Source organism: Exophiala viscosa, assembly GCF_022695815.1.
Source record: "Exophiala viscosa unplaced genomic scaffold EDD37scaffold_9, whole genome shotgun sequence".
Lineage (NCBI taxonomy): Eukaryota > Fungi > Ascomycota > Eurotiomycetes > Chaetothyriales > Herpotrichiellaceae > Exophiala > Exophiala viscosa.
Window position 1 is genome coordinate 251,229 of NW_026944361.1, and position 20,139 is coordinate 271,367.

General features: G+C 52.6%; 10 protein-coding genes across 10 annotated transcripts; 5 read left to right on the forward strand and 5 right to left on the reverse strand.

Annotated features, from left to right (window-relative positions):
* Positions 1–397: 397 nt before the first annotated feature.
* On the forward strand, positions 398–2,143 carry EDD37DRAFT_636243 (RTA1 like protein-domain-containing protein). The gene is made up of 3 exons (XM_062816970.1): positions 398–1,470; positions 1,530–1,587; positions 1,643–2,143. Exons 1-3 carry the CDS (start codon positions 738–740, stop codon positions 1,800–1,802), a joined length of 951 nt encoding a protein of 316 aa, XP_062667686.1. The 5' UTR covers positions 398–737; the 3' UTR covers positions 1,803–2,143.
* Positions 1,971–5,408, forward strand: EDD37DRAFT_496422 (high-temperature-induced dauer-formation protein-domain-containing protein). Its single transcript, XM_062813402.1, has 2 exons — positions 1,971–2,345; positions 2,395–5,408. Exons 1-2 carry the CDS (start codon positions 2,250–2,252, stop codon positions 5,092–5,094), a joined length of 2,796 nt encoding a protein of 931 aa, XP_062667687.1. The 5' UTR covers positions 1,971–2,249; the 3' UTR covers positions 5,095–5,408.
* EDD37DRAFT_496449 (nuclear pore complex component-domain-containing protein) lies at positions 5,408–7,205 on the reverse strand. Its single transcript, XM_062813403.1, has 3 exons — positions 6,993–7,205; positions 6,516–6,937; positions 5,408–6,463 (listed from the first exon to the last, which is right to left on the reverse strand). The coding sequence occupies exons 2-3, from the start codon at positions 6,914–6,916 to the stop codon at positions 5,722–5,724; spliced, it is 1,143 nt and encodes a 380-aa protein (XP_062667688.1). The 5' UTR covers positions 6,917–6,937; positions 6,993–7,205; the 3' UTR covers positions 5,408–5,721.
* A 528-nt stretch (positions 7,206–7,733) lies between these two features.
* On the forward strand, positions 7,734–8,988 carry EDD37DRAFT_496499 (oxidoreductase). Its single transcript, XM_062813406.1, has one exon. The coding sequence runs from the start codon at positions 7,998–8,000 to the stop codon at positions 8,922–8,924; it is 927 nt and encodes a 308-aa protein (XP_062667689.1). The 5' UTR covers positions 7,734–7,997; the 3' UTR covers positions 8,925–8,988.
* Positions 8,989–10,442, reverse strand: EDD37DRAFT_496471 (chaperonin 10-like protein). Its single transcript, XM_062813404.1, has one exon. The coding sequence runs from the start codon at positions 10,166–10,168 to the stop codon at positions 9,053–9,055; it is 1,116 nt and encodes a 371-aa protein (XP_062667690.1). The 5' UTR covers positions 10,169–10,442; the 3' UTR covers positions 8,989–9,052.
* On the reverse strand, positions 10,442–11,682 carry EDD37DRAFT_496490 (putative short-chain dehydrogenase/oxidoreductase). Its single transcript, XM_062813405.1, has one exon. It carries the CDS (start codon positions 11,532–11,534, stop codon positions 10,716–10,718), a length of 819 nt encoding a protein of 272 aa, XP_062667691.1. The 5' UTR covers positions 11,535–11,682; the 3' UTR covers positions 10,442–10,715.
* Positions 11,683–12,123: 441 nt separating this feature from the next.
* EDD37DRAFT_636252 (chitinase) lies at positions 12,124–13,308 on the forward strand. Its single transcript, XM_062816971.1, has one exon. The coding sequence runs from the start codon at positions 12,216–12,218 to the stop codon at positions 13,176–13,178; it is 963 nt and encodes a 320-aa protein (XP_062667692.1). The 5' UTR covers positions 12,124–12,215; the 3' UTR covers positions 13,179–13,308.
* Positions 13,309–13,392: 84 nt separating this feature from the next.
* Positions 13,393–15,680, forward strand: EDD37DRAFT_636254 (alkaline phosphatase). Its single transcript, XM_062816972.1, has 2 exons — positions 13,393–13,580; positions 13,630–15,680. The coding sequence occupies exons 1-2, from the start codon at positions 13,503–13,505 to the stop codon at positions 15,532–15,534; spliced, it is 1,983 nt and encodes a 660-aa protein (XP_062667693.1). The 5' UTR covers positions 13,393–13,502; the 3' UTR covers positions 15,535–15,680.
* EDD37DRAFT_636256 (uncharacterized protein) lies at positions 15,681–17,748 on the reverse strand. Its single transcript, XM_062816973.1, has one exon. It carries the CDS (start codon positions 17,553–17,555, stop codon positions 16,008–16,010), a length of 1,548 nt encoding a protein of 515 aa, XP_062667694.1. The 5' UTR covers positions 17,556–17,748; the 3' UTR covers positions 15,681–16,007.
* Positions 17,749–17,804: 56 nt separating this feature from the next.
* EDD37DRAFT_636258 (uncharacterized protein) lies at positions 17,805–19,686 on the reverse strand. The gene is made up of 2 exons (XM_062816974.1): positions 18,127–19,686; positions 17,805–18,078 (listed from the first exon to the last, which is right to left on the reverse strand). Exon 1 carries the CDS (start codon positions 19,596–19,598, stop codon positions 18,129–18,131), a length of 1,470 nt encoding a protein of 489 aa, XP_062667695.1. The 5' UTR covers positions 19,599–19,686; the 3' UTR covers positions 17,805–18,078; positions 18,127–18,128.
* Positions 19,687–20,139: the final 453 nt, after the last annotated feature.

A 20,139-nucleotide genomic window follows, 5' to 3' on the forward strand; every position in this document is an offset into this window, starting at 1 on the left:
TTAATTGACCATGTAGACATACTTCCTCGAAGGCCGCCATGGGGATCAAAGTCAAGTGGTAACTGAGGACGTTGTGCCGAGACACTGCCAATTGACTCGGCGCATGTGCAAGGACAGTGACACGGACAATTGCGAGACAATTACGAGAGTATCGGCCGTAACTCATAGAGAGCCTCGCGGAGTGCTCTGGATGCAGAACGGCGTATTCGTAAAAAGTCCAACTCAACCACTTCACCTTAGGCTCCCCTGGCATTCTTTTCTCTATGATGGCTTCATCAACCAACAAAAGCGTATATTTGGACGAAGAGGATAGCAGTCTGGTCAACAGCCTTTGTCCATCTGTTGCAGGAGGTTCTTTGCCCATCGAACCCCCAGGCGGCCATCGCTTTCAGTAACCAACAAGAGTGCGGGTCCGCCCCCAGGTTCCGTCGTCATGACTTTTCTTAAGCCTCCTGGCATATCAAACAAAGCTGCCACCATACCCAAATCGTCGCTTTGCGCGAGGCCGCACCCTGCTTTCCAACCGTGCAACGGTTTTATACCTCCAACACAATGCTATATGTTGCCCATACCCTACCGCGAAGTAAGTCGCGAGTTTAGGTGATACAATTATATTCTCGCAACGAGTCTCTTGCCATATCTACGACCTTGTCTTCGCTCATCAACATCTCAAACATCAATTCACCCAAACTCTTGAGTCACCGATACTAAGTCACCACTTCAGCGATCAATCCAATATGGCCGTCAATCCATCCCACGTCAATCCTCTCAATTGCAATTATGTCTCTGAAGATTGCCCATATCAAGCTTCCATCTATGGATACTACAACATTCTTTCATGCAATGCCTTCTTTGCCGCTCTGTTCGGGATCTGCTTTGTTGTCAACATGGTGCTGGGCTGCCGTTACCGCACCTGGACTTATACACTCGCCATGGGCTTGGCCTGCTCAGCAGCCTGCATCGGTTACATCGGCCGGTGCATGATGCACAACAATCCATTTCAGTCCCTTGGTTTCGAAATGCAAATCTGCTGCCTCACGTTTTCGCCTGCTCTCAACTCTGCTGCACTGTACCTCATCTTGAAGCACCTCGTCTTGCAGTTTGGAAGAGACTGGTCGAGAATACGGCCAAAGTACTACACTTGGGCATTCATCTCAGCAGACATTTCAGCACTCATTCTTCAAGCCGCAGGCGGCGCAATTGCTGCCACCGCAGGGAATAACGAAAGTTTCCGCGACGTTGGCGACCACCTCATGATCACGGGTATCTCCTGGCAAGTCTTGACGCTGCTGCTCTTCGCAGTTGCAACGATCGATTATACGGTACGACGTTTCAAATCGTCGGAACCCTTGTCATCATCTGCAGAGGCGCTCTTGCGCGGCACCAAATTCCGGGTCTTTGTAGCGGCCGCTATCATTGCGTTTTTCGCAATCTTTATTCGATGTGTGTACCGAATCGCCGAAATGGCAGGTGAGTAGAGATCTCTGAAGGAACGCCAGATGATCCATCAACTAACGAATTGCGTTCAGGCGGATGGCGGAATCCTATCATGCAGAATCAATCACTCTTTATTGGTGCTGAGAGTTGGTGAGTGTGGCTCTGGACATGGTACTGCGAGTTATAAAACTGACAATTCTTGCAGCATGATCGGACTTGCCACCGTACTTCAGACATTCATCCACCCGGGCATCTTCTTCCCAGCATTGGCGTCATATAGGAGGACGAAGAAGATGGCCCGGCAGAAGATCAGGAGTGATAGTTCGGTCGAGGAGTCTGCCGACGATGCTGAGCTGAAGGTATGAAGCATTTGGTTGTCGTGAATCGTGATAGATACATTTAGCTAGGTAGCGAAAGATATGTAAATGACACTGGGCTCTTGAAGTCATGATTTCGTTCGTAAGACGGGTCGGGCAGCAGCTGGCCGGCGCCTCTTGTATTGCATTATTGTTTATTCTGTGAGCAACCATTGCCCGCTGTGGATCTAGAGAAATTCTCCGAGTGAAGATACCCGAACTGTTTCAGCTGAAGCCTACGTTATTTACAGTAGGGCCCTGTTATGTCATCACGAGGCTGGGGAAACCCGCTTGGCAGACGAGGAAGGGTCCAAACAGTGAAGTGACCATACATTTCCCGATCCTCCCATGTGTAGGACGAACTGACGTCGTCGATAACCCTCCTTGATACTTCCTGTCGGTCCCGTAGCTGCTTGCTCCTCGCCATCGTTTACTTGCCATGCTGGTGCCTGCGCAATGGGTGCGTCAGAATCCAAATTGGTGTTCAAGCAGGGAATCTTCAGACTATCAGAGGAGAGGAACGTTCCAGCCAACGACCCCTACTGGACGGGCGTAAGTCTACCTTCTCTGCAATTACTGATCAGTATGCTTATGGCTTCAGTTCTGGGAGTTACCCGAGTCGGTCGAAGATGTGTTCAGTCTCTTCTCCCAAACCGACATACGCAGAACCCGAGACTCTGCCCTCGAGAACCTCGAAACCCTCATACTAGCCGTAACGTCACGTCTCAATGTGCTGAAGAACCACCCTTCGTTCCCAGATCCAGACATCGCTCCGGAGCGGGACGCGCTGAATTGCGCACGGGTCCTGACCAGACTGCTGCCCTTTGTCTACGAGGCGGACAACTTGACAGAATGGGAAGAGAAGTTCTTCTGGGGTATGCGTCGACGGCGGACACGAAGGGCTCAGGTTTCTGGGGAGATTTTGTTCGATGACAATGAAGAGTATCAGGACACAACGACAGAACCTCAAGGGGAGGATTTCGAAGAGGCAAAGCCGCTGGCTGAAGAACTCATCGACACTTTGATCGATCTCCTCTTCTACGCAGGGTTCACGATACCAGAACTACCTCAGGCCAAGGGCAAGGTCACATATGCGATTTGGCAGAGCGGGGTCGGTTGCAAAGCGTCCATTGCGACCAGCAAAGAACTCGAGAACAACCGGTGTGAGATCCTGCGACTGCTTTTGACTCTTACCAGCAAGGCCATGTACATGCCGTCAGGTGTGCTTCCGGTCCAGGGCGTCAAAGCCATCACATACATGGCTACCTGCCCTGACAAACAAATCGTCTTGTCAGTCCTTTGTTCTCTTGTCAACACCACAATCAAGTCAAACACCAACTCCTGGCGACTGCCATATGATCACGTAGTCCGCAGAGACTCGAGACAGACCCTGGTTATATACAGCCTACAGCTTCTCCTTGTCCTACTACTCTATCCAGTTCCGGAGGGTGGGAATGTTGCAACGTCAAAGAACTACTATCGCCATTACTTGGGCCGCCTTCACAGACCTGAAGACTTTCAGTTTCTGGCGGACGGTATGACGCGAGTATTGAGCCAGCCTATGCAGGCGACAAGCTCGTATTTGCCAGGAAGCCAGAAGTCAGTCACCTGGGCCCCTGAGATGATAATGCTGTTCTGGGAAGTGCTCCAATGCAACAAGCGCTTCAGAGCATTCATCATAGAGTCGAATCGAGCACATGACTTTGTCGTTCTCATGCTCTTTTACGCCATTGAGTACAAAGTGGACGCCTCAAAGCAAGGAATCGTGAGAATGTGCGTCTTTGTTCTGCAGACTATGAGTGTGGAATCTCCCTTCGGGACCAACCTCAACAAGAAATTCGAGGGACAAGAAACACTGCCTCCGGCCATTCGATTATCCAGCTTCAGAGGCTCTTATGCCGACTTTCTCATCATATCAATACACACCCTTATCACCGGCAGCAAAGGAAAGCTGGAGGCTATCTACCCAGCGCTCCTCGCCATCATAAACAATATGGCTGCCTATGTGCAGAATCTGTCACTTGCAGCTAGTGGTCGACTGATACAATTGCTCACCTTGATGTCAACACCAAGCTTTCTCCTAGCGAACGAGAGCAATCATACTCTACTCCAGGCACTGCTGGAGGCCATCAACACCACGATCGAACATCAATATACGTCCAATTCGAACTTGATCTATGCCGTGTGGCGTTCGCGCAAACGGATTGAAACTCTGAGGGCTTTCACACTGGAAGGCGGTCAAGCCGATCTCGAACGTGCAGCCCAGCGACGGAAAGAAGAGGGCTCAAATGAAGTGGGCCACGACCTCTCCCGGTCATCTACATCAGAAACATTTTCTCCCTCGGCTCGCGGTCTCCCAGCCTCTCCCGGTCCTGACAGCGCGGTAGATGGCACCTTTGCTATTGGAGACTCGGATGATTCAGAAAATGAGGAAGCCCCAACACCTTCCCAATCCACACAATCGATGCGGACGTCACGAACACCATCAGTTGCATCGTCGTCTGTTGCAGATGACGTTCCTATACAGTTGACGGGTATGTCGGAAAAGGCACGGGGTAAAATGCCTGCCGGATCTTCGACTTTCTCCCGACAGAACAGCACCACAAGTCTCTCGGCCAGCTCGAACTACGCTGCATCTCGTGGCTCTTTCGCCGCTACCAGCGAGTGGCTCGAAAGCTGGCTCCCAGAACTTCCACTGCACACCTTATTAACCGTCATCAAAGTTCTTGCAACACATCCACTTGTTGTTGAACGCTCAAGTACCCACAGCGATGGTTCCAATCCATCCTCTCGTCGTAGCTCGATCGCGAATGACGAGACCACAATTACTGATTTCCGAGCCCAGATCCCAACAACAGCCAACCATCCTGCCGTTTCTGCCATTCTGGCGTCGCCAAGTCCTATCCGCGTGCACCTCTTCGAGTGGTCGCCGCTCTCGCTGGGCTGGTACTTGTCTGTACTGTGGAGTTTGATATTCACGGCGGAAATGACCATCACACCTGCTTCGTCGACAGCGGCCACATTGACTGGTGCTGGTGCCGCGGCTGCGCCTGTGGGTGTCTGGAACGGGACGAATGTGAAGCTCTTCCAGGTTGCCACGGAGGGCAGACGTGAAGGACCGAGTCTTTCGCAACCGAGGGGTGCGGTTGACGCTGTCGGATCAAGGCTCGTGCAGGGTGTGCAGGGGTTGAACTTGGGCGGGCTGGTCGGTCGCGTTGGAGCCGTCGGTCGCTCTGCGAGTTATACGGGACAAGCTGATGGCGGTAATGGACAACAGAGGCCGAGGACGAGGGAAATCTGATGGGCATTGCCGCGTCAATTCTTCGTACTTGACTCATGTCTGTCGCCGTGGTGTTTCGGTGAGGTTCGAAGTGGTGTGTACTATTACTTGGAGCAAGCGTTTCGTCGCATAGATATAGGGTGCCGGCAGTCAATGATTTTATGGCCAGAAGCAAGCTACGACGAAAGACGAGCCGAGACAGTGCTCAGCGCTGCCTGACTCGAGGAGCGAGCGTGGCGTTCCGATCCCAGAGAACTCGTAATTGGTGCTAGGCTTCTCAAGTATTCCATTAGGTTACTCATACATTCCTCTTGGCTTCTATACATGCACGCATTCTAGGTACTCAATTCGCCGCTCTTTTAGAGTCTCGTCGACGGTGCAATGCCAGCAGCTCGCTCTAAGGGTCGCCAGCATAAGAGGCAATGAGCAAGGACACCGGAAAACGAATGTCATGTTCATGGACCTCCCCTGTGGTCTATTGAACAAAGATGGACCTTTGTTTGCAGGACTTTTCTTATTTCCACACGTGCAGTGAAATCTGATGCACGTACAAGTAAACTCCTTCGCTAAGACGAATCCAAACTACTGCCACAAGCCCGACGTAGTGCTTGCCTGTGCTCATAGCCATTTGCCAGGACGTATCAATATTCAAAATCCACGTGACTCGCCCGTAGGCAGACTTCTTCCCTTGTCGTACAACCATTTGTAATTCAGCCCCGGCACGACCTGAGGACTCTTGGCCCCCGGCGTGGGGGATGCTGACTCGAGACTCTCACGTCCTGGCCGTTCGCGTAGGCTCTGTGAGCGGCCGAGCCCCGCACCAATGCTGCCGCCTAAGAAGGAACGAGTACTGGCGCCGAAGTCCATGTCTGACTGTTGGGACGATTGATTCAATGCTTTGTGGAATAAAGGACTGGCTGTCGGGGATGGCGAGAATGCTGAGCTTGGCTCCACGCGGCGGACGGACTGCGAGGGTGTGGGCGAGAAACCTCGTGAGTATCGCGATGTGGATAGCGGAGAGGTCGAGTAGTTGGCCGAGTTACTGCGGCGCTCCGTGTTAGTCATACCACGCGAGCCGTTCTGCGTCGTGAAGCTTGAACCCCCTGAGGGAGAGCCTGAGGATCGTCGGTAGCGCGGAGGTGTGATGTATGTGAGGGATGAGCCTGCTGGGCTGGGTGTGGGTTGCGCCGACGGGTCCAGACCAAGCAGCGAGCGTTGTGAGGGTGTCAAAGGTATGTCTGCTATTTCGTCTTTCTTGGAGATGTAAGGGATGACGGGGCGTAGAAGGAGAATGATGTTAGTGCAGATTATGAGGCGGATGATCAAGAGGAGGGTGGATGAGATTTCGGAGGCATCTGTGACGCCGGCGGCGTGGAGGAGAGGCTTTACACTGTGAACCGAATCAGCGATATGAAGGAGATCAGTTGGTGGTGTAGGCAGACCTGCTTGAGAACGCATCGCTGAAGACAAAGGAGAGAATCAGAGCCGCAGTGTTTGTCAATGCGCTTCGTATCCTGCCGTCCAAAAGCGATGTGGCAGCGTTCCGAGCAAGGATCTCTGTAGTCTTGGGATGTCTGAATGTTCCTGGGGACGGTGGAGGCGTGGAAAACTGGGCGGTTTGCGGCGAAGGTTTCGTCGGTGTCAAGCCCAGGTTTTGCGCCTTTTGCGCTACATAACCACTGGTGTTGGTGACTTCGCGAGAGACGACAGTCCGGGTATCCTGTAACGCTGACGTGACATTCGTATTCTGCACAGCGGAGGCGACATTTCGAGTGGTTTGAATGGCTGAATTGGCGGTGCTTTTCACGGACGAGGGCACGAGGGAAGTTGCGGTCGTCGACATGGCAATGGAGGGTAAACAAAACTGCGCTTGATCAGTTGGAGCTGTTACGAGCTTGTTGGAAGTAAACATGACTTACCAGGAAAAGAAAGGTCACAAAACCTACCTAACAAACTCGATCCATGTGTCGGAGCCCGCCGTTGTTGACGTCGTTGGTGGGAGTGAGGATTGTCGAGAGAAAGGTTTGTTGATGGATTCAGTCAGGGTGTGTATGGAGTATCTGTACCTAAAAAGGAGCTCCGCATTAACTAAGTTGCCTTACCTAAGCGCAGATCTTGATGATTGAATTCATTCTCCGCATGCCGTCTTCACCTCAACTCGTCGGCTTTTCTTCGCCTATATATATCTCCTTACCATATCCATACTTGTCAGGCACTATGGGTCTATCAGTGCATAGCACTGATACTGGGACTGGAGAAGTTCAGGAGGTGTGGAAATGCTGCGTGCAAGACGATTCCAATTGCTAAGTCCACAGGGTGATGATACTCTGTAGGAGATTGACTCTGCAAGTTAACTCCCACCAACGTCCCAGTTTGGATCATGCAGACTCCCCTCATCTAGAACCTGATGCATTCCTGCGCATGCCTCCGCCAAGGCCTCGACTACTATCTCTTTGAGGTATCCGGTCCGAGGTATGGTCGGAGAAGAAATGTTATCTCCTTCACTGCGCTGACTTTATGCCCATATTTCGTCATCACGTGCAGTCGGATTCGGTTCATTCTGAGCCGGCCAAGTGCGGGTCACGCTAACCCCAGGTCGTACTGTGTGCCATTTCTGGCAAGGCTTGAATTCAAAGAGAGGGCATTGTTCCAATCATCGCGGAGCCATGATCCTAACGCTCCTTTACGCAGCTTTGCTCGCATCATGCCAGCCTCAACATCACTCGCAGGTCGTCCGTCTTTCGTGCGGGTGGTGCTCCTTGACATGCGATGCCCTGATGCTTAACTCCGGCTCACAAACCGACAAGTCAGGACAATAAAGGAAGGCCGAATCCCTCGCAAATCTTCAGTCTCTCTATCAACTTCAAAAAAACACGATCAGCCTCTTGAGCAGCAATCACTTTTATCATTCTGTATTCAACATCATGCGCGTCTTCGTTACAGGAGCAGCCGGTTGGGTGGGCAGTGCAGTCACCAAAGAACTCATCCAGCATGGTCACCAAGTCCTTGGACTTGCCCGTAGTGATGCAACAGCCGAAGCCATCACCAAGGCTGGCGGAGAGGTCCTTCGCGGAGACCTAGAAGACCTCGAGAGCCTGAAGAAGGGCGCCCAGGACACAGATGGCACCCTACACTTAGCCTTCATTCACGATTTCACAAACATGGCCCATGCCACGGCCGTTGACCGCGCAGCGATCTCAGCTCTAGCGGAAGTCGTCGCCGGCACGGGAAAGCCAGTCATCATAACATCCGGCAGTCTTATTGTCGCTGACTTAGGCGGCGACGTGGCCGACGAGGATACCGACATTGACCGGAGCGTGCCGTGGTCTGACAGATGGAAGTCAGAGGACTTGATCCTGTCATTGTCCAAGGAGAAGGATGTCAAGGGCATGATCGTACGCCTGACACCCACAGTCCATGGTGATGGCGATAAAGGATTCATTCCTGGACTAATCGCCGCCGCCCGCAAGAACGGAGCAGCAATCTACGTTGGGGACGGCTCCGCGAAATGGCCTGCTGTTCATCGATACGACGCTGCAGCATTGTATCGACTTGCGCTGGAAAAGGGTAAGGCAGGCGGCATCTATCACGCCTCTGCTGAGCAAGGTATCGCCCAGAAGGACATTCAAGGTCTGATTGGCAAGGTTCTAAACCTTCCTGTTGAAAGCAAACCAATGCAGGAAGGACTTCCTAAGCTCGGGTTCTTTGCCCATGTGACGTCCATGGACAAGCCGTTATCAAGTGAAAAGACACAGAAGGAATTGGGGTGGCATCCAAAAGAACCTGGTCTACTGGCCGACATGGAAGCGCACTATTTCAAAGACACGGCGCAATCTAAGTACCAGTTTTGAGATGGGAGAAAAGACCAAGCTGACGCACACTTCATAACGACTTGAGGAGCTATAGCTGCAAGCACTGAGAGGAGAATGTTATTTTTGTTCCGTCGCGCTACAGGTCCAGCTCCTCAACACTTCCGAACTCATGGTGTGATCATGACGTGCTTACCAATGCCAATGTACTCGGCCGCTTCGTCGAAAGCCTCCTTCCAATCCTCTAGCGCAAAAGTCTTTGCATCCACGAAGCTCTCCCCCTTCGGAAACAGACCTCTTTCCAACATCTTGACAAACAGCAGCATATCGTCCCGCGAGTACATCAACTTGCCTTTCATGACAATGTCATCGGAAATGACTTTCCAGACAGGCACAAAGTCACTGGCCAAGCCCATTAGGCTGCACCGTCCGCCCTGACGCAACGCCAGAATCGCGCTCTTCAAGTGCGTCGAATTCATTGCAGCCGGAGGCGAGAGATCCAACACGGCGTCAATGGTACCGAAAGCTTGCAAGGCAGCGGTATCTCTGGTTTCGTCTCCGGTAATCTTGACGGTCTCCACGCTTGCCCAGGGTGTCCCTTTCTTGACATGCTCCTTGAGTCTTGCCAACTCCTTCTCATTGCGACCCATCGCGATCACTCTCGCACCCATAGCAACTGCGACCTGCACCCCGGCGCCGCCGAAACCACCTGTTGCCGGACACACCACGACCGTCTCGCCCGGCTCGACCTTGATGTCTCGGAGGCCGCCGAACGGCACGAGGAGATAGCACAAGTACATCAGGTCTTGGGGCGTGTAGCCCAGTTCGTGACACAGCCTCGCTTCGTCAAGCGGAATGCAGTTGTCGAGAGGGGCCTTGGCATATTCAGCGAATGTGCCGTTCCTCCACACGTCTTTCATCAGCTTCTTGCTACCCTCGGAGCCACCCTCGTGTATCGCAGTCAGGTAACGAGCACTTGGATCATCGCGTGCACGTATGACACAGTCGACGAAGACGAGTTGGCCTGGCTTCAGCAGCGTCGCATCGGGTCCGACAGCGGCCACGCGGGCGATGGCGCTGAAGCCGCCGACTAATGGCATGGGAAACGCGTAGGTACGTTGTCCACCGTAGATCTCGCGCTGGTAGGACAGCACACCAGCGGCGATCACGCGGACGACAACGCTTCCAGTGTCGGCCTGTGGTGTTGGCAGTGTTTGGACCTGGAGATCGGCGCCCACAGCCTCGATGACCAGAGCCTTGTGATGGGATGGGGGATCCGATGGCATGATGATGGCTTGAGTGTAGATTTTTCTGATTTGAAACAGACTTGTAATCCACTGCTTTGCTGCATACTGTTTTTGGGATTTGCAAAAACCAAATATATAGGTGTTTGATGCCCGTCCCAGGGCCAGGAATTAAGGGTATATACGACGGTATTCCCGAAGACCGAGTCCAGGAGATGCTGGTACTAGTACACATGTGGAATGCAAATGATCAAGTCGTCCAGTAACAATTCAGGATTCGTATTGATGCCTTTAGCGTTCTGGGGGCACTAAGCATCGTCCCTCGTTGTGGTTCGGCATCTGGTTCACTGTTACTCTCTCTGTACAACCTCCAATGAAACGCAGACAATGATTGGGCAAGGGAAGAACTCTATGTTCGACCTGCAGGAAATGATCCACATAATGAGACAACGCGACACATGAGACTGGTACAGGCAGGATCATCCGACACTCTGGACCATGTGCTATGTGCTAAAGAGAAGATCATTCATGCCGTACGGGGGTGGTTTCGCGTCGTACGTAGAAATGTCATCTCGCCCGCCAACCTCATTCACTTGAGGAATTTCTTCAACATCTCCTCAACTTGCGGCAACATCGCCCGGAATGCTTGCTGTCTTTGTGCTTCGAACCCATTCTGTGCCGCTTCGGCTCCTGGCCCGATATAGACTTCATCATCTCCTTTCTCCAGCCCTGCGTACATCGCCGCCGTGTAGGCGCCGAGGGGCATGCCGATGTCGCGTCCGTTCTTGAGGTTAGGTTGAAACCGTTCGTCGTGCAATTCGGTCTGCACCGCTGGTGGGAAAACCTCGACCACTTTGACGTTGTTATTCTGGTCTTGCTGAAGCTGCTCACGCAGGCAAAGCAGGAAATTGTGAAGAGCGCCCTTTGTGGCATTGTAGTTTGCGGTATGGATCAAGCCCGGGCAGAGACCGAGCGTAGCGCTGATATAGACCATGTTTGTTTGCAAGGGCTGCTTCTGGAGGAGAGGAAGCAGAGCTACGGTGAGGTGGATGTAGGAGGTATAGTTTGTGGTGACCTCCTCGTTGACGTGGGCAAGATCGACGGTCTCCGGTTTAGCGAAGTTGTACGAGCGTTGAATACCAGAATTGAAGACGATGCTGTCAATGTCAGGGTGTTGCTGCGCGATTTTGCTCGCGAAAGAGGGGATCTTATCGAGCTGAGTAACGTCAAGAGGGATGGCGCTAGCGTTCTCTTCGCCATGTTGAGCGACAAAGGCATCAAGGCGGTCGACTCGGCGGCCTGTGATGACAACTTTGGTACCGACAGATACGAGCTTCGCAGCGAAGGCCACTCCAATACCAGATGTTGCCCCGATGATCAAGGTCTTGTTGTACTTTTTGCTTGACATGATGTAAGATGTTCAGTCGGTGAGTCGATGCTCCGAGATATAAGACTGAAGAAGTCAGCAGTACGAGAATATTCATCAATCGTCCCAGGTGACCTCTATATACACCAGAGGAATGTTGCCATACCGTTCAACGAGGCCTTACCGTTTCGGGCAAGAGTTCCGTTGTCATCACGTGCATTAGAGTCGTCACTCCGCCATTTGTGTTCCAGTTGGCCGTGATAGAAGGGGTGGCGTGGTTGTGCTCTTTTATGAGACCTTCGTCGTTGACGAGTGCTCCGCTCCTGGCTGCCTAGAGATATGGTAACCAAACTTACAGGCTTTTTGTTGCGCTCCCAAATGCCCATCCTGGTCCACGAGACTTCCCGGGTCCTAAAAGTCCGAAGATATGGAGTCATCATCAGAGGATTGCAGGACTCATTTTATGCTTCCCGAAATACTGTAGAAATGACCGATGTTCGGACGGTCATACGGGGTCGGGGGTGTCCAAGTGCATTTTGCACAATTTGATGGTAATAATGAGGAAAAGGACAAGTTTGCGGATGATTATATCGACATGCTTCGCATAAACATCGGCTGATCTTACGACGTCCTGACCAACAACGCCTTGAAGTCAGGACTTTCCCCTGCCCACACAGTTGTAAACAATAAGACTTCGGGCAAGCCGTGTCTTGATGGAGAGGCATGCCACCACTTCCAACAGCACCGGTCCCATCATGGAATCCAAGAATTGTTTGCTACTTTCAAACCTATCATCACAACGGCGAATACGTGTCATTACTTCCCCTGATCACCAATCCTTCTGGAGTGACACACGTTATTCTTGCAGCTATTCACGTCAATTGGGATCCAGAGAAGCTCACGTTGAACGATGATCCCCCAGACCACGAAAAGTACACTCAATTGTGGGACGAAATCGTGGTGCTACAGGATTCGGGCATCAAAGTCTTGGGTATGCTCGGTGGGGCTGCACGGGGGAGTTTCGCCCGGCTCGACTACAGTGAGTCCAGAACCGATGTACCTCTAGCACGCTTTGAGACATACTACGCACCATTGCGAGATATGATACGAAAGTACGGCTTGGATGGACTGGACTTGGACATTGAAGAGGAAATGTCCCTGCCGGGAGTCATTCATCTGATTGATCGGCTCAAGAGTGACTTCGGGCGACATTTCATAATAACACTCGCACCAGTCGCAACAGCTCTGATGGCTGGACGACCACATTTGTCAGGCTTTGACCACAAGCTGCTCGAGGCTGCAAGAGGAAGCAGTATCTCGTGGTATAATGCGCAGTTTTACAACGGCTGGGGCGGAATGCATACAACAGACGCTTACGACGAGATCGTGCGCAATGGCTGGCCTCCCGAGAAAGTGGTCGCAGGGATGTTGACCAACCCTAGGCACGGTGGGAGTGGCTATGTGCCATTGGAATTGTCGGCCGCAGTGCTCAGCTTGCTGGTCGAGCGCTATCCAACCTTTGGGGGGGTCATGGGGTGGGAGTATTGGCTGTCTCTGCCACAGGAGCAGCATTGCTGGATGTGGGCATATTCCATGGCCTTGTGTATGGGAATGAAGAAGGTCAGAGATGCCGCCATAATTGTGTCCATGCGCAGAAACATGGCATCAATGAACCTGGGCCGATGACCGGGAAAGGCCTGCATGGCAGACTGGCAAGGTGGTTACCGCCTCAGTCCGTGTTTACTAGAAGGAGAATTGCTGTAGTCTGACAAAAGCGTCCTCTGGAATCGCTACGTGAAACCTAGATCTTCACCCCTTATCTCATTGTCAGACAAAATTTTCTTTGCTAATCTCGGGTAGGGCATCGCTGCGTCATTTGTTTGGTTGCGAATGGCAGCAAGCCTGCTTCAACCTGATTCACTCCCTGCTTCAAAGCCATTCTTTCCCCAACATGTAACGACGACATCGGCTCACTGCTGAGGCGGTGAGATACACTTGATTATCCTCGGAATGGCCTCCACGGAAGAGATCATCGCAGCTTCTACCTCTACCGTCGCGAGACTATCCGCCTACATATTTCTTAGATGGGTTTGTGAGGTCCTGCCCAACCCACGTACTCAGGCTGAATGCAACCTAGATTCCAGGCCATCATTTTCCTCCGTTGATACTGACGACCGTCGTCATCTACCTGTCATTCGTGTTCGGCAGATCTAAAGCGTTCGGTCCAAGCAGACGTTCACTACACGACCTATTTCCCAAGCTCTTCCACCATCCAGACAACCATGAAAGCGAGGAGCACGATGGAAAGGAGGCACAACACGACCATGAAGAGCCGGTCCTCTACAAGGAAGAAAAGTCGTTTCTGAAGATATTCCTGCTCGGCATACCGGACTGGCTGGAGCCTGACTGGAGCTACCTTACCATTGGGATAAACATATTGCTGGCCCTGTTCACGCTTGATCTAGTATTCCGAGGACTGCTCCTACATCCCGCCCGGGACTTGAGCTTTACTCGCGTCGGCTATGTTGATTCCACTTCAGCGAAAGTCTTATTCAGGGAACCCGACTCGAGCCAGCTACCAATGTACGTGTATCTCTCAGTCGCTCAGACGAACAGTTGGACCATTACAGATACCATCTACTATCTCGGAGAGGATACAGACTACACACATGTTATCACCTTCGAGAACCTCCTGCCCTCAAAGAAGTACAGTTATCTTTTGTCCAACAACAAGTCTGGAGAATTCATTACGGCGGCATCACCTGATTCCGAGGCAAGCAACAGCTTGACCTTCCTGACCTCATCCTGCATCAAGGCGAATTTCCCGTACAAACCATCAGCGCAGGCTTTAGCCATCCATGGGTTTGACTATCTCTCGAAAGTTGTCAGCGGACTGCCGTCGCGCGCTGCATTCATGCTCTTCCTAGGAGACTTCATCTACGTAGACGTTCCCCTACGCTTGTCTTCGTCTCTCCAGCACTACCGAGCTGAGTACCGACGTGTGTACGCCTCACCTTCATGGTCACTGCCTGGGCTTGACACCCTGCCATGGATCCATACCCTAGACGACCACGAAATTGCCAATGACTGGTCTAGCGGCAACGACACAGACCCCTTTCCCGCCGCTTCAGATCCTTTCATCCACTACCATGTCTCGGTCAATCCGCCTATCCCAGCTGGCGCTCCTACTGGCCCGGAAGCGAACACAACATTCTTCCAGTTTTCTAATGGCCCAGCGTCGTTCTTCATGCTCGATACACGTAGGTATCGTACTGATCCTGAATCTGCGTCTTCCTCTTCCTCAACCTCGAAACCACTATACGGATCCTCCTCGCAGCCATCAAATCCTCCGCATCCTCATACCAATCGTACCATGCTGGGCGCCGTGCAGCTTGCGTCCCTCCTCAAATATCTCGCTACTCCTGAGCCCGCTCATGTCCACTGGAAGATCATCGCTTCATCCGTCCCATTCACCAAAAATTGGCGCTTCGGCACATCCGACACCTGGGGCGGGTTCCTGCAAGAGCGCTCTCGGATACTGGCAGCAATGCATGCTGCAGAGCGCGACCTCGGTGTTCGAATTATTGTTCTTTCTGGAGATCGTCATGAGTTCGCCGCCATCCGCTATCCAGCGCCTACCAGTGAGCACAGCGTCGATGGAGCCAAAAGCTTGAATCAGATCAAGAACAGGCCATCCCCGAAGCAGCCCGAACAGCAGAAGTCTTACGATCCCACACCTCAGGCTGGCCCTCATGAGTTTTCTGTTGGCCCACTCAGTATGTTCTACCTGCCATTCCGGACATTCAAGCAGATCGACGACGAAGATGTCGCCATCAATTATTTGCCTGATGGTAATAGCAAGGTTGGTGCGGTGCACATACAAAATCTCGTCGGCGATACTCAGCGTAGTCTGCTGACGTACTCACTCTACATTGATGGAAATTTGGCATGGGAGTATGCGCTTACCAGTCCGGCAATCGGCGCTGATATGGCCAAAGCGGACAGAAGACGGAGGCGGACCTCGGGATGGTTGTGGGATTAGTTATGGGGCTACCCACGTTAGACTTGAAAGACCGAGTTGTTGCAAAGACGCATTACTCAAGTGAGAGGGTTTATATAGATGGACTGGCAGCTACTCAAGATCACTTGTGGAACATTAGACTGCTTTCTCTCGGAACTGAGAGTTTATTGGTTCTCTTCTATTCAGACAATTTGACATGTTGGAATATGTGCAAAGAAGTATGTACATGTAATTTTGTTAATGTTCGTGGTTGCCTCACGACATGTGGCCGCTGTAATGGCTAGGTCGTGACTCGTAATGTTGGTTCCATGACCTCGAACCGAGTATCGTAGGGTGTATGTGCATGACGGGAAAGGTCTCCAGACGTCGCTGGCGGGTTCAATTACTGGTAGGTGCCGTTCCAACTCGTCAGCGTTGCAGTCGCGTCTATGGCAGGGACCCGCGCGACCTATCGTCCTTGGACTCTATAAGGTGGGGGATGTCTCCATGAGGGCTCATCGATTTTGCCCAAATCTGCGATCAAAGTCCTTCAGCACAGCCATGACGTTCGCAGCATCAATTTCGAGCGCGGGGCGGCCCACCATCGGAGGAGCTGCGTCGTTGGCATGCAACTTGGGCAACCAGGTCGCGATCTCGCCACTTGCCCTCTCATAAGCAGGATGGCGGCTCAGCGTCGTGTACGCATCGGCGCAGGTCAGCGTGACGCCCGCTTTGGGCGGCGGCACTCTAACTGTAGCTGCTGCCGCCGCACGAGACCGTGTCGTCCGTGGCGGCAAAGGAACAGACCCGTTGCCGTTGTCGTTACGGCTCTGACAGCACGAGCCACCGGCGGTAGAACCACCGCAACAACCTTGCGGAAGCGGTGCTGGCGTGCTGCTGCTGTTGACCGACTGTGCCCGCGATGCTGCGAGGGATTTGCAGAACAGAGTACTATTCGGGTCGGCGCGGCATTGAGCACAGGTACCTGGTCCCGAGGTGCCGCAGCCACCTGTGGGCAGCGGAGCGTCTGCAGGAGCTGGAACGGACATGGACACGTCGCCTTCCGACGGGGGTGGTGTGAACTGATTGAGTTGCCGAGGTGGATTCGCCGTAGGTCCCAAAGTCAAGGGTCGACCGAGGTTGGTTACAGCGTCTGGCCGAGATTGAAGTTGCGCTTGTTCCTGCTCTGCGGCCATTTCTGCACAGATACATGGTGTGCCGTCGGAGCAGAAGCCGCAGGGGTCCGCGACGGCAGATGATGCCCCTCGGCGGTCTTCCGGCCGGGTAACGCTGGGTGGTGCTTCCTTGGACATGTACATGCTAGTGAAGTCGATCTCCATTGTTTCTTTAGGCTCAACTTTGATCCTTTTGTCGACGTCTTCCAGCACGGGTGAATGGGGCCGCTTCTCATGCTGATGGATGCCAGTGTTTGCATCGCCGCCCATGGCCGTAAATGCGTCGTCGATGCATTGACAGCGAGTTTCTAAGGTGCAATTGCCGCAGCCGACGGTAGTGTCGTTGATCGCTGTATCGGCTGCCGGAGATGGCTTGTCTCGTACACTATCGCCGTGCTTCAAGGTGCTCGTGGTGCTCGATCTGAGGGCAACGAGCTCATTCTCTAGCCGTCGGCAACGATCCACCCAATTGGCAAGGTCGGCTCTATATTGTTCGACCTCTCTCTCGAGTTTGTCGACGGTTCGCTTCAAGACCTCTTCTTCATGGTCGTGCTCATCCTCGATCTGCTTGAGTTGCTCTTCCAGTTCTCCAACTCGTGCGGCACGTCTTTCTCTGAACGCTCTCTGCGCTGCCCGATTTTGGGCCTTGCGCTTGGTTGGGGGCGTGTCGGTTGCCGGCTTGCGGCCAGGTTTCGGGCGTGGAGGAACGACCCACTCTTTGCTCGTGAGAGACAATGGTGCAGAAGGTGTCGAGGGGTTTGGAGAGCCCACCGGTGGACTCTGAATCGGTTTCATACATAGTGAAGGATGTCTTGATAAGATTGGTTTCGTCTCAACTGCACCTCCAATATTTGTGGCTGCTGGCGGTGATCCGGCGGTCGCAGCCATTGTTGCGAACTCGCGGATCTAGCACGCCGGACGTGTCGACGGATGCAACTTGGGCCTACAGGTGAGGCGAATGGTATGGTGGAGGAGAAAGGCCTCTCAGAAGCCCAGAGAACGTCTACAAGAGATCCTTGGCCCCGAGGCGCTCTTTTATGGTGTGTTGAATCGAGTGGAAGGCAAAGAGGTGGGATGTAATGAGTAGGAGGGAAGATTGGGAAGAGATCAAATCTCATCATTATCAGATTAGATGGTGCGGCCGATTATCGGGCTTGGCAAGAGGGGCTCCAACTCGCCGGAAATTTCCGCAGCTTTTCGGAATCAGGCCACTTTAGGTAGTCCGAGTACCTAAGCATGTCTTCGTCGCCCAAGTTTCAAGTATCACGCATGCAAATGGTGAAAGAAAGAAGAGGCCATTGAAATGGGAGTGAGCTTATATCACAGCGTTTCGACAAAGCTCTTGTTCCATGAGAAGAGACCGGGTATCACATTCGAGCAACCTTTGAACGCCCTGCTATCTTCACACAACGTAGGTAATACACAGCAACAGCCAGCACAAACATCTAATTCAAGCCAGCTTCAAAATTTACCTCCGTGAATGCCTGTACTGGCCGCACTTGCCTCGCCACCATTCTGTAGCCCACCGACAAAAGATGTGCCCCAGACTCCAACAAGTCCCCAAAAGCCAACCCTCCAGCCACGATATAGCCCTTCGATGCCTTGTCCTTTACGCTTCCGCCTAGGTGCTTTGCCCATCAGCGCGGCAGTCCTGTCTTTCTGTGACTCCGAGTACCCTTCTTCCCGAGTGATGCTCCAAATCGTCGGGAGGATACCTCTATAGGATTGAGGTACGGGGACAATCGTCGTGACTGCTTTGCGCTTAGACGACGATGCAGGAGGCGAGTATGCAGGAGATGTCCAGGTCGCAATCTGTGCGCGCCGAAGGACTGTTTCAAGAGGGAATTTGACCGAAAGGTCCAATGCAGAGCCTGCAAATGTCGCGAGACTCCATTTTGCAGGATTCATTGCTGGATCTAGTCCAAGGTAGGTCTTGAGAAGTACAGGAGTACTCGTTGAGATCAAGGTTGGTATCGTCGAGGTAAGGAAGGTAATTGGAATGAGGTGACTGGGTATGAGGTAGGCGGTCGGCAAGGTCCTTAATGTCCCCAGAAGTGTGCGTGGCTCTTGGCTGGAGGGTGTCAAGATGAGTCGAGTTCTCGCGGCATCAATCGGGGCAAGAACGAGGGAAGATATTGCGGCGGCCGCGGTCGCGATAAGTATCGTGGCGGCCGGTGTGGTTGAATTAAGAATGGAAGCGTCTGGGATAGCTCCAGTTCCTGCGGAAGCGAGTATGTCGGTCTCTGCTAGCCCAAGAACCGCTGCGAGGAAGCTCCTCAGGAAAGTCTCCAGTGTCTTATTCAGGATGTTGTACACAAAGGTTGAGTTCGTAGAGCGCCACATCGCCAGCGCTCCACCGCTTGACGACAAGGCAGATAGGGCTTCAAGCAGAGAGTGAGGATTTTTCAGATGTAGTCGGCCATCATCCTTTTGCGGCTTTGCGGAGTGTCGAGGTACTCCATCATCTCGTGGTGGGCGTCCGCGACGACCTCGTGGCGGCGAATGGCTGGTAGTAGGCTTCTCGAAGGGAGCGGCGGATGTAAAATAGTTCGGTTCGTCATCATCAGAATTCTCGTTCTCATAACTATCTGCGTAACCATCCTCGCCCTCGGGATGGGGTGTCTTTGGTGCCTCCTCCTCTTCGTCCTGAGCAACCCGGGCTTGTAGGATCAACTTTGCTACCTCGAATGGTTGTGCTAGCAGGACATTCGTGTATTTCCAAAACGCCTGATCGACCACTGACTTGATTGAGGCTGGTATCGAAGGCGAACCATCGGTTATATAGTCCGAGTAGTCAATATCAGGAAAGGAGAAGCTTGAGGAAGACGGTTTCGAGGCGCTTGTGGTGGTGTTGGAAATTGGCTCGGTCCCTATCGAGGGAGGGACATAGTATGGACGCAGAGGATTTGGGACATGCCCCGGATCTTGCATGTTGAGAGAACAGCAACGGTGCAGTCTGGCGCTAGTGGCTTCACTCTTTCTCTGACTGAGATGTCTGAGAATGTGTACAGCCTTCTGGATATGATGCTACAAACAACAGGTTTCATGGAACCATGGTCTACGTAATGTCAAAAATGCTTCGCCGGAGAGCATACCACAAGCGCAGTTTCCAATGCGTGGTTGTTTCAGCCTTGTCCCGGCAGCCCTGAGTTTTCAGAAGCTTCAAGCGTTCGAAAATATGCCAAAGGGAAAGACTATCGAGCCGGCGCCTCATCTTGGAGGATGTTGATCTTTTAGCGTATTGCTAAATGGGTGAGTCTACATCCTATATGTGCTCTTATCTCAGAACCAAGTGTGTGCCTTCGCCCTGGACATTAAGTAGCATGCGCGTGTTCCTCAGCGCATATACGAAAGCACGGTTGCCATTTGGTTTGAGCAAGACTTGAAGCTCATGCTTGCTGTGTAATGGGCTTGCGCTTACTATGATCCGGCTCAGCTATCTTTGCCATGAGTACTCCGTACCAGGTAAGTA